General features: G+C 40.4%; 1 protein-coding gene across 3 annotated transcripts in view; it reads left to right on the top strand.

Moving 5' to 3' along the window:
• The first annotated feature begins 6,527 nt into the window (after positions 1-6,527).
• Positions 6,528-15,210, top strand: part of UHRF1BP1L (UHRF1 binding protein 1 like) — a 59,020-nt gene continuing 50,337 nt past the window's right edge. For all 3 annotated transcript variants that reach the window (XM_030457571.1, XM_008504510.2, XM_030457597.1), the window contains exon 1: positions 6,528-6,757. In XM_030457571.1, coding sequence (XP_030313431.1) covers positions 6,714-6,757 — 44 coding nt within the window. In that variant the 5' untranslated portion in view covers positions 6,528-6,713. The remainder of the gene's footprint in view (positions 6,758-15,210) is intronic.

The raw sequence follows: 15,210 nt of genomic DNA on the forward strand, positions 1-15,210 counted from the left end.
TTTCAGGAATTTTTTTAAGTGAGCAGGTAGTGAGCAGGTAGAAGGAGATTTTTTTCTTATGGAAAAAAAAAAGGACATGCTACAAAAGTAAAAACTTCTGCCCAGGTTGTTTTTCTTTGCTTGTTTGTTTCATTTGTTGGTTTTTTTTGTGGCACTGGGTATTAATATCCCAGCATGTCATGTAGGGGTCATATTTGATGCGTGCATCTAGATAAAGGAACTTAACAGGCAATCAGTGGATTTGGGAATAGGAATTTACATTGATGCCTTAGAGACTGAAGATAACTTATTTGTATGGCAGCAGATGAGTGTAGCGGGAGGAGCCATTCTTGCTCCTGAAGCTCGACGAGCTGCTGGTCTCTTCCAGGACTCCAGCCACCACACAGTGCTTCCAGGGTAGAAGTGTAGCGGGAAGAGCCTTTCTTGCTCCAGAGGCTCGACAAGCTGCTGGCCTCTCCATGCCTCGCACCAGAGTGAGCTGAGGTGCCTTCTGTGGGTGTGTGTCCCACCTTTATTGGCCCCCTGGTCTTGCTCATGCCCAAAAGGGGCCTGTCCTAATCAGGCACAGGTGGACTCACACCCACTCTTTGGCAACTCAAGGCACCTGGTTGACAATGTTTCTCTACATTTCCCGCCCCCCCCCCCTTTTTTTTTTTTTTCTCCTTTCTTACAGCAAAGCTTTCCCGGTTTGCCCTAGCTTACAAACATTTTAACACTGATTACAGAATACAGACATACAGGATTTTTCTTCGGGCCCCGCGGGACACTCAGCTAAGAGCTTCGAGGGGGCACCGAGTACAAGATTTTTACACACAGGATTTTTTTACACAAAAAATACACTTATAACTTTTACAGGATTTAGACATACAGGATTTTTACACACAGGAATTTTTACACAAAAATACACTTATAACTTACGGGATTTAACCCAAGCTTCTCAGGCAACCGTTCAATGTCAGCCCAGGCACTTTTTCACAAAGTCTCTACCTTTTGAGTTGTTCTTCTCCCTCCTGAATCTGCTCTTCTCTTGGCTTCCCTCTGCTCAGGGGCTTCCAAAGAGAGAATCCTTCTCTTGGCTTTCCTTTGCTCAGGGGTTTCCAAAGAGATGTCTGGTTCCTCATGGGTTTCTGGTTCCTCCATGGGATTCCATTTTTTTTCCATTTTTTTTTTTCTCTGGTTCCTCCGTGGGATTCCATACCATGGGATTCCATCCTCCTGGCTTCCCTCTGCTCAGGGGTTTCCAAAGAGAGGACCCTTATCTTGGCTTCCCTCTGTTCAGGGGTTTCCAATCCAAAGAGCTTGCTGGTCATACCTTTCAGGGAGAGTGTTAGCCCAGGCACTTTTTCAAATCAGGGAGAATGTTCCTGTTGCCAGCTCCTCACACTGCTGCTTCTTTAGACGTCTGTATGTTGCCCGCATTCTCCACCAAATGTAGCGGGAGGAGCCATTCTTGCTCCTGAAGCTCAACGAGCTGCTGGTCTCTTCCAGGACTCCAGCCACCACACAGCGCTTCCAGGGTAGAAGTGTAGCGGGAAGAGCCTTTCTTGCTCCAGAGGCTCGACAAGCTGCTGGCCTCTCCATGCCTCGCACCAGAGTGAGCTGAGATGCCTTCTGTGGGTGTGTGTCCCACCTTTATTGGCCCCCTGGTCTTGCTCATGCCCAAAAGGGGCCTGTCCTAATCAGGCACAGGTGGACTCACACCCACTCTTTGGCAACTCAAGGCACCTGGTTGACAATGTTTCTCTACAGATGAGTATACAGCACTTTTCAGGAAATAATTTGGGTGGGTCTTTACCTGCAAATGTTATCTAAATTGACTTTTTGTAAGAGTGAACATACAAAATACATTGAATTATGAATGTACAAGGAGTCTGGAGGGGAGCTGAAAATTTTAAGAAAGTAACTTCTTAGGAAAGTTGCAAACTTCCAACTTGCTGAAAAACCTGAAATACTGTCCAGTCAGCACAAAAGTGTATTAAATTATTCTCACCATCATCACGTAACTTATGCAGAAATGGAGCTGAGCTTGCTTAACCCTCGAGTCTTGACTGGTCTGATGATATAAGGCAGTGGAAAGTCCGAAGAAAGTAGGATTTTAAAAAAAGGAAGTGTGCCTTGCATGGGACCCCTTAGGGCACTGACCACGTGATGGATGAGCTCTCTGAAGGAACCCATTAGGACACCAAGAGGAGCTGGGTAGGACTAGAGAGAAGGAAAATTTTTGACATATGATCCCTGCCACCACAAAAATCTCTTGTGTTACTGTGGTGAATACAGGTCCAAATCCACTGTGATTGCTTAACAAAAGCTATTTGATCTCAAGGTTCCTGCAGCAACTTCAGCTGCACCTCCGTGTTTTGATGTGGCAATGGGACCTCTTGTTTACCCAGTCACTCTGATTTGAAGCCCTGTTCAGAAAGCACTGTGTAAAATGAGGCAATTAATTGGGTTCTTTTCTGAAAAACATCTCACGTTGCAGAGTTTTGTGTAATCACAAGGTGTAGTCATCTTCTCTCTCCACTGGTTCTGCCTCCACCCAAAAGCGATGCTGATCACTCCCTGCTGTGGATTTTTTTTCACTCCATGATCTCTCACTCCTGCAAAGCAGCTTTCCCATGCTGCAGCAGCACCCAGCCATAAGGTATTCGGTAATGCCTGGCCTTTGGCTGGTGTCACCATTAGCCTGATTTCCTGTGCTGCCTGAGGAGCATAAGGAATGGGTCGGATGACCAGGTGCAGGATCTTGCTCTTGTCTTTATGATGAATTTTACTTTACATATGTTTTACTTGCCATCACTGCTGCCTTCCTTGTTATCCAATAAAATAGGAAGTGAATTACAGTTTTGTACTGTGGGATATTTAGAAAGCAATGGACACATAATGAACAATCCAGAAACAATGAGACTATTAATCTATGAGTCAGGGGCCTGTGCAAGTAGCAAACCTCAAGGATATTAAAAGCACAGCAAACCTCAAGGATGTAGTGAAGAAACAAAGTTGTTAAAAGTCTGATGAAGCAAGCACAAAAAAGCAGAATAAAGTTGGGTATATGTGACTGAAAGCAGGATTTAAGATAGAATATTGGCAGAGAGAATCTTTGTGTGATCAGAAGACCTTATCCAATCGAATTATTGCTTTAGGCGCATGGACAGCACATCCTAACCAATCAACAAGTAGCTTACGCATGAGCAAGAGCCAGAAAGAATATATAAACTGAGCTATTTTGGCAATAAAGTGGCATATGCTTGATCATATTGGTCGTGTGCAGTGTCCATGACTACCGCATCGACATTGTACCTGTATGCAATTTGCTTTCCTGAAAATATGAGATCCTAAAATTAACTGCTGCTCTATATGATGATGACTGTTTGCCCTAAGAAATATCAAATATCTTTTCCAGGAGCCAGTATGTTCATCAAAAAGCTTGACAATCTGATTTTAGACCAATCCTCTTTACATGCTTTGTCAGTATCTTAAGGACAGCATCCTTAATCCCTGCTCTAGCAGATATATTATTTGGCTCTTGAGGAGAGGTCACAGGAATTAGCAAAAGCATTTTTCCAGTTCAGCAGTTTCTGTATTCTTTTAAAGAACACTGTAAAGTGTTGTTTGTTCTCCTTTGCCCACTGGCAGATCTAGTAATAGTAAAATTTGGTTTTGTAAATAAACCTCAGAATGCACAATATATAGAATTGTGACATGCTTTGGGTATTCACAGTGCTACAGAAAAAACAAAATATTACTCTTAAAATCACATATTATGCTTTTTTTAATAATATAAAATTCTTAGAAGTGTGATTTAGACACACAAAAAATCATTATAGCTATTGCTAAATTTTGCCTTGTTAAAACAAAGGTGAAACCTGGAATATAATTATTACTTTTTATCTTTTAAATCCTAGGTCCAGTTCTATTAGGTTTCATCTGTTTTCATTCAATGCCTTGTATCTTTTTTCTTCTAAAGAACCTACTGGACAAGTGCCAGGCTTTTAACAGTGCACTTAGATTTATGTGTAGTTGTTAAAATACATATTTAAAATCTGTTTGTAATGATGCTTCTGATTATCCTTTCTCCTGCTGTTGGTGGAGTATCTAAGAAAGATACTGCTAAGTAGCAGTAACACAGCAAGGACACATAAATATGACTTTCAATTATCCACATGGTAGCAAATATTCTATGCTGCCCCCTGCAGTAGCACAGAACTGATACGGTGTGATGCATTTTAAGTAATGATCCATCAGACTGCTGAAGCCTTGCACATCTGCATTTGAAGACAAACCATTATCTTTTATATTATCCATATAAAGCCACAATGAAATTCTCACTCTGCGAATATGAAATAAAACATTCACTGAAACCAAATCAGAATGCTTGTTTGGCTTTTTCTCTCTTGACTCCATTCCAGCTTTTACAGTTAACAAATCCACATGGCTGTATGAAGTCAAACTCTACCTGCACACCTTATGCAAAACACATAGCTGCTTATTTGCTCTGCTCTGTGGGAACCTGCAGCCTCAGAAGGACAAAACAGAGCCAGCTACAGTATTTGCAAGTAGTTCAGAGCATCCAAAGAAAGTTATCCTTGAGGAAGAAGTTACTGCATTCTTTGACCCTGGCACAGGTGGGTGTTACCCTGGACTTACCATCCATAAATGGAACTCCATGCGCCTTTCTTTATCTAGGTGATGCTGAAGGGCAGAAGCTGATCCATCATTATGATGAATATAATTTCTCCAAGATATCGGAAGATTTTTCACCTCGCTGAGAAAATTGGTCTTAAAACAGGAATAAAAGTATTAGCTTCATATATAGCTCATTCCCACTTTTAAAATCTCTCTGAAGAATATGAGGTCAGTATTACACAACTGGCTGATTTTTAAATGCCTGGAAAAATCAATTGAAAATGTTCATCTCCTGACCTATTTTTTCATCTGTTACTGCTTCACTGCTTTATAGTTCTCATTTAAAAGTCCTTAGGGATTTGGTTCATTGCCTGTAAGTCATTAATATGTTATGTATATGAGAAGCAAAGAAAATAGTATCTGATTTCTTTCCTCTGCCACTCTATATTATTATATTCTAGGGCCAACAATCCACTCTTCACACAGATGTCACATCTGAGAATTCGGTTAGTTTTACAATTGCTAATTTTGTCCTTATTCCGTTTAATACAACTGGTACTTGGTTACCCTACCTACAAGGGTACTTGGTTACCCTACCACTGAAATTCTTCAAAATACATTTTCTGAATGTGGAAGCCACAGAGAAGAGGTTTACTGGAGAAACAGAATTATAACAGGACATTTTTTTTTTTTTTTACTGACTGGGAAATTTTGCTGCATTGTGATAAGCTATTATCTCAAAATTAAAAAAACAAAATAACTCATAGGCTTAGATGTGCTTAGATGAAACAACCTGATTTTACAGTTCGGGAGATTTGTGTAATTGCTTAGAAATTCAAGTTAAGCAAAATATTACATATACATTAACTTATTGTCAGACTACCAGACTAAGTTTCTGCCAGTAAGTTCCTTTATATTTCCTCGTTCCTTTTGTGTGGTACTGTGGGAGCAAGTAGCCACCCTGGTGCTCAGCTGGGGCAGGAGGATCAGGCCCAGGAGAAGGCGTGTGAGTGTGCGATGACGGATTGCTACCTGAGCAACTCCTTCACCTTCCTCTGGAAGACCTCTGGGCAGGGTGGACTTTGTTGCTTCTGGGGTTGTTTGCTCGCTTGGTGTATCATTTTGGAATGATTTTGGGGATCCTGGATGGAAACAAATTTTAGGGTTGTTGTTTTTTGCTTTTTGCTTGTTTTTGTTTTTTGTTTTTTTTTTTTTTTTTGTGCCCGTAAAGGAATATTGCATATAAAACACAGGTATAAAGAGGATAAATTGTCTCACTTGGTTCCTCAAGGTGAATGTATTAAGAAAGAGCTAAAGTAATGGAATTTATCTGGAAAACCTTAAATAATGCCTCTGTGAAGCAGCTCTGCAGATCAGTGGGTATATACCTGCATGACATGCAGGTATTAACGCCAAGTACAAATGAACGTAGGTGATACACACTTTTTATCAAAAGGAATTCCTGTTATACGATCCAATTTTGTTGTTGTTACACATAACACCTCTAGGTGGCAGTTCGTACCATGGTCAGCAAAAATAACAGTCGGCAGCGGCCAGAAAGGTGCTTGGGAGGCCGGGCCCCATGGGGGACACTCCACAGGTGGGAGGAGGGAAGGAGCTACAGACGCGGACAAAAGAGTTTTGTAGAGATGAAGGACTGAAGAGGTAAGAAAGAAGCAGCCGCTGAAAGCGCAGACGAGGCGGTCGGTGAAGCCAGGGGCGGGTGGAGGCTTCGGGCGCTGAGCCGGGACGTCTGGCCTGAGCGCGCAGACCTCCGTCGTGCTGCGGCTGCTTCTGACGGTCCCTGCGAGATGAAGGGAGGAGCTGTCCTTTCCACGCCCGCCCGGCACTGCCGCTACCAGCGTGGGGCGGTGGCTGCCGGTCCGGCCCTCCCCGTTGCCGCTCCCGCCCCTCGTCTCTAGGCGATGCTGCAGTCAAGATGGCGGCGGGCGTCGAATGAACGTGAGGGGAGGCAGCGACTCCGCTCCCGGCAGTCTCCCCTCCTCCGGCAGGGGAAGGCAAAGGGATGAGGCGCGTCTCATCTCGCGGTCTCGGCCGGTTGTCGTGAGGGACGCGGGCCGGCCAACACCATGGCGGGGATTATCAAGAAGCAGATCCTGAAGCATCTCTCCAGGTAAGTGGGGCGCCGTGCCCCGGTTAGGTTTGAGGGGTGTGCGGGGGGGCGGCGACCGCAGCTCCCGGCTCCGCACCCCCTGGGCCTGGAGCTGAGGGAAGGTGGGCGAGCTTCATTCAGCCCACAGAGGGTAGACCTGCAGCCGTCTCCTTGGGGTGATGTGGAGGCGGAGGGGGCGGCCAGCCGACTGGCTTCTGTGCGCCTGTCCGGCCGTGACAGCCGTGTGAATATTCCCTGGTACCCTCGTTCGGGGCCCGGCGGCGCAGGGGGTGGGTGTGCGGGGCAACCCCCGAGGCGAAGAGGGGGCTTGGTCTGGTTCGCGCAGAAGGGAGTCTCCGAGTGAGTCACCGCCGGGCTCTGGTCGCCTCCCAGGCGGGCAGACGGTGCCCGCCCTCGCCGCGCCCGGAACTACCCCCCGGGAGGCGACTGCCGAACCCCGTGGCGGGGAGCGCTGAGGGCGTCCCATGGGGTGCCCCCATCGCGGCCCTGTTGGCGAGAAGGTGTGCGAGGGGGAGCGGGGAAAAGGCAGGAGGGAAAACCCCAAACCCTGTCGTGATTTATAGGCAGGGGCGGAGGGGGAAGGGTCCATAGGCCGTCCCCCGTTCGCTTGCTGGCGACTATGTGGGAGCGGAACGTGTGTCCTTGCGGGTCCAGTCGCGGTATCTGCGCGCTTGCGGGCGCAGGTGAGGGGACAGGTGACAAAAGAGGTGTGTTCTGGTGCACGCACAGGGATGAAGTAAGTGCGACGTTTTCTGAGTGGCTGATATCATACCTGACGTGCCTCGGGGGTTAAAACAGCAACAACGACAAAAAAAAAAAACAAAAAAAACCAGCCAAACAAAAAGCAAGCAAACAAACAAACAAACAAACAAAACCCCAAACCAAGCAACACCCACCTCGGACTGTAAAATTCTGTAGCTGTCTGTGTCGTGCACTCAAAAGATGGAAAAGCTGCAGCAGGTGCACTCTCACTGATACCATTTCAAAAAGCCACACTACATTTGTCTTGTGTTTTATATAGACAAAAACCTGTTAGGTACTTGGTCTGTGATAGATACCACTGCTTTGTTAATCTTCAGAGCTTACTTTTATAAATTAAAAAAAAATGGAACCTGAAATTTTCATCCCTTATTTGCTTTTTTTTGTCAAAATGTTTTATTCAAATTTTGTGGTTTGTGTTGTTTTTTGTTTGTTTTGTTTGTTTTTTTGTTTTCTGAAGTCTGTTTTCATCAGTGCTAATACACAGGGAAAATGAAGTGTGATGACAGGTTGTCATTTGACAAATCTCTTGATGGTGCTCAAGGAAAACAAAATTCTTGTTCCAAATCCTTTGCTGTCTCTCCATTGAAGACAATGTAGGAAGCATTAGTAATTTTCTCCTCCACCCTACTCATGAGGTTTGTAGCTGGGAATGCTGGTAAAGAAATCTTGTCTTCACATGAAAATAACTGAGCACTCTGGGAATGGAAATGCAATATGAGAATGTCATCAGCCTTGAGTTTTCTAACAAGCAATGTGCATGGGTTCACTGGACTTACTTTAATGATACATCTCACTTCCTACAGTGCTGTTTAGTAAGCTGTATGGAAAGAGCAGTGAACTGTAGTCTTTGTGCTACAGGTTAAAGTCTAAAATGTGTCCAGACACTGAGCGTGAGTAACATGAGCCAGGTCATATAAACTTAGATTAGAATTACATGCTCTTTAGTGCTGATAAATCTATGTTTGCTTTCTTGTGTATTGTGATAATGCATATTCAATGAGACTATGTCGGTTGATTGTGACAGCTTCCATCACTTTAAAAAACTTACTAGACATATCTAACAATCTGAGGTTTGCGAAGTAAGGCTGAGTATTGTGATCCACACTATGTTGACATCAAAAGAGTGCGTTTGCTTCCTAAAATATGGATAGTATTATTGTTAAGTCCCTTTTCTCCCAGCAGAACTGGTGCTTCACCAGTTGCAGAAGCTGATTACACAAGGAAACAGAATTTGGGTGACATAAGCAACTGTAAATCTGGTGGCTTTCTAAATTTCAGGAACTTGTTTTTTCAACAAAAATTATACTGCTATTCTTTATTTCAGGATTTTCTTTCTGTGTTTTCTAGGAACATGATTAAGGTAGGCTTTACACACTGTTTCCATCTGGAGCCAAATACATGAGAAATTTCCTGTAATACAGTGGGTGTCAAAGGACACTTTCTCTTCTTTACACTCTAATATTTTGTTGGTTCCTGTTCTGCAGTTTTCATAGTTCCTTGAAACAGATAGATGCCTGTTTGCCATCTTTGACAAAGCAGTTATTAGTGGCAGGATGAAAACTCCATATATAAAACAGGAAGAGTGGAAAGAATTACACTGTTACCTTGGTATACTTTCATTTTTGATGATTGTATCTCTTTATTTAAAAAAAAACCAAAAAAACCCAGATTGTATCTCTTTAAAAAAACAACAAACAGATCGAGTACATATTTCAAATAACAGAGAGTGCTTTCCTTTTTTTCCATAAATCACAGACTCCTATTGGTTGAGACTGCAAAGGATCTCTGTTGGTCATCCTGTCCAGCTCCCCAAAATCATAATGGATTTAGCACTATTTACATGAAGGTTGCTGCAATATCTGTTACTCATGTGTTAATATTTTTCAGTGCTGTCACTGTCTAGATACTATATATGCACATTTAAAAGTTGTGTGATTCAGCAGGGTAGTTTGCATTTAGCAGTTTATAGTGCTTTTAGATGAGCTGATATGGACACTAGTGCTGTGAAGAAACCTTATCATTCTACATTTGCCAGCTAGGGAGAGTTTTTACATAGGTATGAGTTTTTAAGGTCTGACAAGAAGAAGAGAAAGACCCAAACTGAATGCACTTTGGATCAGTTTTGCTATATAAATGATTTTTTATTTTTGTAAAAAGGCTTTTTCTTACTGTTGTGCTACAGCTTCAGAACAGTCAGTGAGCTACTGACTCAGCTTGTAACAAACCTTATTTTAGGATCTGGCCATGAGTTTTAGTTTTCTCAATGTCTTTTAAAAACTTAAATACAAACTATGCCCTTTGTCTTCAATATGTGCCGCTCTTCTCAAAGAAGATTTGGAAGAAGATGAGGAGGAACAAAATACTTTGTTGTTCTTCCTCAGATTATGTGGTGCTTGGTGTAAGATGTGAAAATAATGCTGTCTGTGAAACTGAAGAGCTGAGTTTGTCATTTGGAGGCTTGAGTTTTTTGTCAGCTCTCCACATTGTGTGTGTGAGGTATGCTCTTTGTGAATGTGGATGGCAGTGTGTTGTCATATCATGACAAACATGCCCTAAAATGAAACTAGTATTTGCGTAATGGCTTTATCCTTTACAAGGTATGAATTGAGGCCCTGTGACCAGGAGCATTCTGTATAGTGTTTGGATGACTTACTCTTAATGTCAAGGTCTTCCTCAGTGAACTGAAACTTGTGTTGAATCTTCCTATGTGCTGTTACATGTTTTCACCTGTGAGAGATTCCTTGTTGAATAGTGCCTTTTGTGGCAAGATTTTCTGTGCACTGCTCTTCTCTGATACATACACATGCCCTTCAGTGTTACTTCTTTTTCCTCAGTTAGACTTCGTAGACAAGTGTATAAAATAGTGGTGGTAAAGATTTTCAGTAGGGCTCTAGATTACACTATGCAAGGTTGCAATATTGTTGCTGTTAAGCTATCTGTGGATATAAGATGATCATCTACACCACAGGGGTTTGAATCTTGAGTTGTTTGGATCCAGGATACTGGCAGTTTGGGCATTACTCACACAGACTTGTATATGAGTATTTTCAGGTATTTTCTGGTTTTGGCTTTTTAGTGTCAGTGACTGAAATTCCCTTTCTAGTTAATGAATCGTCTAAGAGTATTTTGTGCAAGCATCTGCAATATATCTGCCTTTTTTGAAAACCAGTTTTGTTTATCAAAACATATGTAAGCAGCATGAAGAAGAGCTTGCAAACTACCTCTTCCTCTTCCAACTTCACTGGATATGGCATTCTTCATCTCAGTTAGATATTAACTCTTAGGGTTACCAATGATAACACATACTTCAGATTAAATAACATTTTGTTTTACTCTTATTTGCTGTTTTCACAAAGGAAACAGTAAGAGGTTTAAAAGTGGTATGGCAGAAATCCAAAATGTTTTGTGTTATTACTTAATGTTCTTAATGAACTTAGACTTTCTTTGCTTTTGACCACCTGAAGCAGTAGATGTAAAAATGCTAAGATCTCAGTAGAAGAAAACTGCAGATTTAGCTTTTTTTTTTTTCACGTAATAGTTGGTCTAAAACACACATGAAGATTAGTTTTTCAAGGATTACCATACTCATAGTATGAATATCAGGAATCAGCTGATCCTGCTATAAACAGTGCTATGCTACATTATTTGAGATGACTTCACTGATATGTACCTTACCTAAGTATTTGACCTTCCTATCACCTTGCTTGTATACCAGTAAGATATGCCTGTTTGGTGAGGGATGTTGTCCTCTCAAAAGATCTGAGGTGACTCCTCTAGTATCTACCAATGTAATACTTTTATTTAGTCAGAATGGGATGGTTTCTTCCAAACCATAATTACATGGACGAATTTTGAAACTTCTGCTACTAGCCAAAAAAGCAGAATTTTTAGTTATTTTCAGTTTCTCATATCCCACTTTTATGGCACTTTAGTTTTGTGAGAGTTAACCATTTCTGTTAGCCAGCCAAAGCACACATAGTGTATATTTTTCCTAGAATAAGCATGAAACAACTTGTCTCTTTGCTTGTACTGAAGATTTTACAAAATGTATTCTACCTGACTGACTTTATTGGCTTGTTTATTATGTGTGAAGATTGCAAAACACAACATAGACATAATAATTTACATTGTTCTGAATGAACCTGTATTGAATCTGGATGCTTAAGAAAAGCATTATCATAATGTCTGTGCTGCATCTAGTGAAAGAATGAGTCTGAAAAAGGACAGGTAGCATATTAGAACTGCTTGGGATGACAGAAGAGAATGAGGAGAGAGAAAAATTTAAAGTTTCATTATAATCCTGTATTTCTTAAATTCCCTTATGTTTGAAATTCAGTGCTTTTTGTATTTAACTGGAGACTTCATGGCAACGATTTTGTCTGTGTGAATGTGTTGGCAGTGTTCTCAAGAGCATAAAGAAATCAATAAATACCTTTTTAATAAAAAGAAAGAACTTTCACTTTCTTCTGTTTTTGTTAATAGTTACATGCGTCATATTGTATTTTAAGCTTTTGTAACAGAGCATCTCCCAAAAAAGCCAAACTGAAATTCCTGTGTTGCTTTGTGAAATTTTAAGGGTATTTTGGAGATAAATCAGCAATAAATGTATTTGCTGGTAGAATTCTTAATCATTATACTCATTAAGATTCAAATCTCTTAAATCTTGTGTTGCATCTGAGGAATATCTCTTAGACTTTCAGAAGCATATGGGTTAATAAAACAAACTCAGAATTTGAGTTTTATTGGTTTTTTATTTTGTTTTTGTTTTATTTTGCTTTACATTATTTTTTAGAAATGTATTATATATCTGGATGCTGATTCTGCAGCTGTCTTATTTGTACAATAAAGTTCTCTTGCAACTTTGAACTCCTGTGTAGATATAATAAAAATAATGCATTTGCAGAATCAACAGGAATTAATCAGTAGCATTTTACTTGTATAGGATGCGATAATTGTCTTTATTCTCACAGTATTTTTGGTGGGAAATAAATTTCAGGGTGAAAATAATGTTGACCATGACTTTGTGTTCAAGTAGGTGATACACTAGCATGAAGCATCCTTAGGAAAAAGAGCATTTAAATGAAGCCTATGAGGAATAAAATTGTGCCTTATGATCAAATTATTATGGAGTGTGTAAGAATCAAAACAAAGCCTACAATTATATTTTTGAATTTTGGTATTTCTCCTGCCAAAGCCTTGGTTGTTTAGGTTTTGGGTTTTTGGTTGATTTTGTTTTATATTAAAGAGGTATAAAAGTATGGACTACATAACTTTAATGAAGAAAGGTGATTGTTCAGTTGTACTTTGTTTTATTTTTTGCTTTGTTTGTACAAGGAAATTGAGCAGAGGTGAGAACTTCTGTTGAAATTATTATTAATGAAATTACAAATGCTTACACAAAGTTATTTCTTTCATGCTTGTTTGCAAATCATGAGAACTGCTAAGAAGTAATGACACAGCACATCTAGTTTTTCTCTGCTTGCAAGGAAACCCAAGTTTCTCAGTCCTGTAGCTCTGGGAGGAGTTCTTTGTACACCTCAGTGGAGGGGGTGCTAATGCTATTGTTCAGGTTGTTTCATTCTCTCCTCCTTACATAAGAAAAAAGCTTTTAGTCCTTCCCTGGCTCCCCTGTGTGGATGTGAGAGCCTTGTTGTGTGAAGCATAACCCCAGCACAGATTCTGTGGCAGCTCTGCCATGCAGCTTGAGATACCAGAACTCATATTTTTGCTGAGAGGTTGTATTCTTCTGTTAGCTGATTCCCAAGGAAACAACATCAGGATACAGCTCCCCAGCAATCTGAAAGTCATGGGGTTGCTTTCAATTTTCATGTTGCTTCCATTGCTGAAGATCTGGAGATCTTTTAAAAAAACAGTAATTTGTAATGACATATCTGTAATCCACTTAGTGTTAAGGCTCTGAAACACTCAAATACCTCAGCAAGCTTCCTACTAAGGGCTCTGCTGCCCCAATTCTTGTATTTTATTGTACCCAAAAGGCTAAAAGTGTTTGAATTAACTGTATTTAGGCTGAGCTCTCTCTTAAAAATGAAGACAACAAAAAAATTTTCTCTTTTTAAAATTACCATATGGTTTGCCAAATTAACTGTTCTGTTTTTTTTTTTTTTAATTTTTGAGAAGGTTAATGTACCAAAATTTCATAGCCTCAAAATCAGAATGTGTGCTCCAAACTCCAAAATAAATCCAGGTTGCATTGCCTTACCTCTGTGGAGTCATGTTTCTCTAGTGCTGCTTGTGAATGGGTGAAGTTGAGACACTGTGAATGGAGACAATGTAGGCTGAAAAATCTGAGGCTAAGCAAAAGAAAACTGAAAATCTGTCTCCCATTTCAAAACAAAATAAAAACCTCTTATCTCCAGGCTATCTTCCTTCTCACGTTCCAAATATACTTACTGAGTCTATCTGAAACCACTTGGCTATATTATATAGACTTTTTCTGCATGATTGCATTTTTAGCCATAAGCTGTTCATTTAAACATGACTGCAGTGCTTTAGTATCAGACATCAAGGCATATTCTCCTGGGAATCTAGTGTTTTACACAAGTCTGTTTCCTTTTTGGTTCTGTAATATCATGATTTGTAACAAACTGTTGTAACTGCAGTTATCTTTAGTTAAAACTCTCTTACATTATTGTATCACTCCTCTTTCCCTTTGAACTTGATCCCTTGTGTGTCCCCTGTGTCCCGTTCCCTGCAGCGATCCCAGCTGGCTCTGGTGGAGATTGGTTTGCTGTGAATAACCTTACTACCAAAATGGGTACCAGAAGCTTCTCAGAAGCCGTGGCAACTGACCACTTGCTTTCATCAGGAATAGGGGCCTTTTGTCTGAATACCTTGCCCTCAGGTAACTTCCCCTCTCCCACCTTTGTAGAGTAAATGTAACAGGTGGTATGCAATTATACAAATTTGGGAGTGACTTCTATAAAATGCTAATTGGGTTTTCTCTCTCTTCTGTCTGTTTTTTGTAACTTACAAATCTGCAAAAAATAATTGTTTGCTATTCAGCTATAAGTTTTTAAATCCTAAACTGAATTTGCAACAGTGGCTTGCAAAGTAAACCAGCAATTCTGTTACAAACAAGATTATGTGTATTTCCTAAATGTAATCCTCTGGGTGTTTCTCAATATATTTAGGCTCTTTGACATTTTCTGTTTTCATTTATACCTACTTAATGTGTTTTTGTAACATGATATCTCTATTGATTTTTAACCTAGTTTGCATAAGAGTAACTGCTTAAAAAAATTCAAACAGTGCTAAATGCTAATAGTTTATATCTTATTCTAAAGTTTCATTTCTTTGTGAGACCTCATCAGTTAGCAATAAGATGTTACCTAGTAACGTCACATAAATGATTAGCTAGCAAAGGATAGCCTAGCAAAGGATTGCCTGGTTTCCAAAAGGCAAATGTTGTAATGCTTGTACACTACACTATTACTTGTTGATTTTTAAATTTATAAAATTCTTTTGCATGAAGTGGCTTTTTCTTGCACTTGTTACAGAATGTTTGCTTTTGATTGGAATATAATCATTACCAAGTGTAAGCAAATTCTCAAAATGTGATGTGTCATTTTTGCTGCCTGCAATATGGAAATTGCATGTATCTTACCACATGTTTTAGTATAATAAGAATTTGATGTTACCTTTCACTAAATGTATAGACTAAGGTCTGTCAT

The sequence above is a fragment of the Calypte anna genome, chromosome 1 (genome assembly GCF_003957555.1).
Source record: "Calypte anna isolate BGI_N300 chromosome 1, bCalAnn1_v1.p, whole genome shotgun sequence".
Classification (NCBI taxonomy): domain Eukaryota; kingdom Metazoa; phylum Chordata; class Aves; order Apodiformes; family Trochilidae; genus Calypte; species Calypte anna.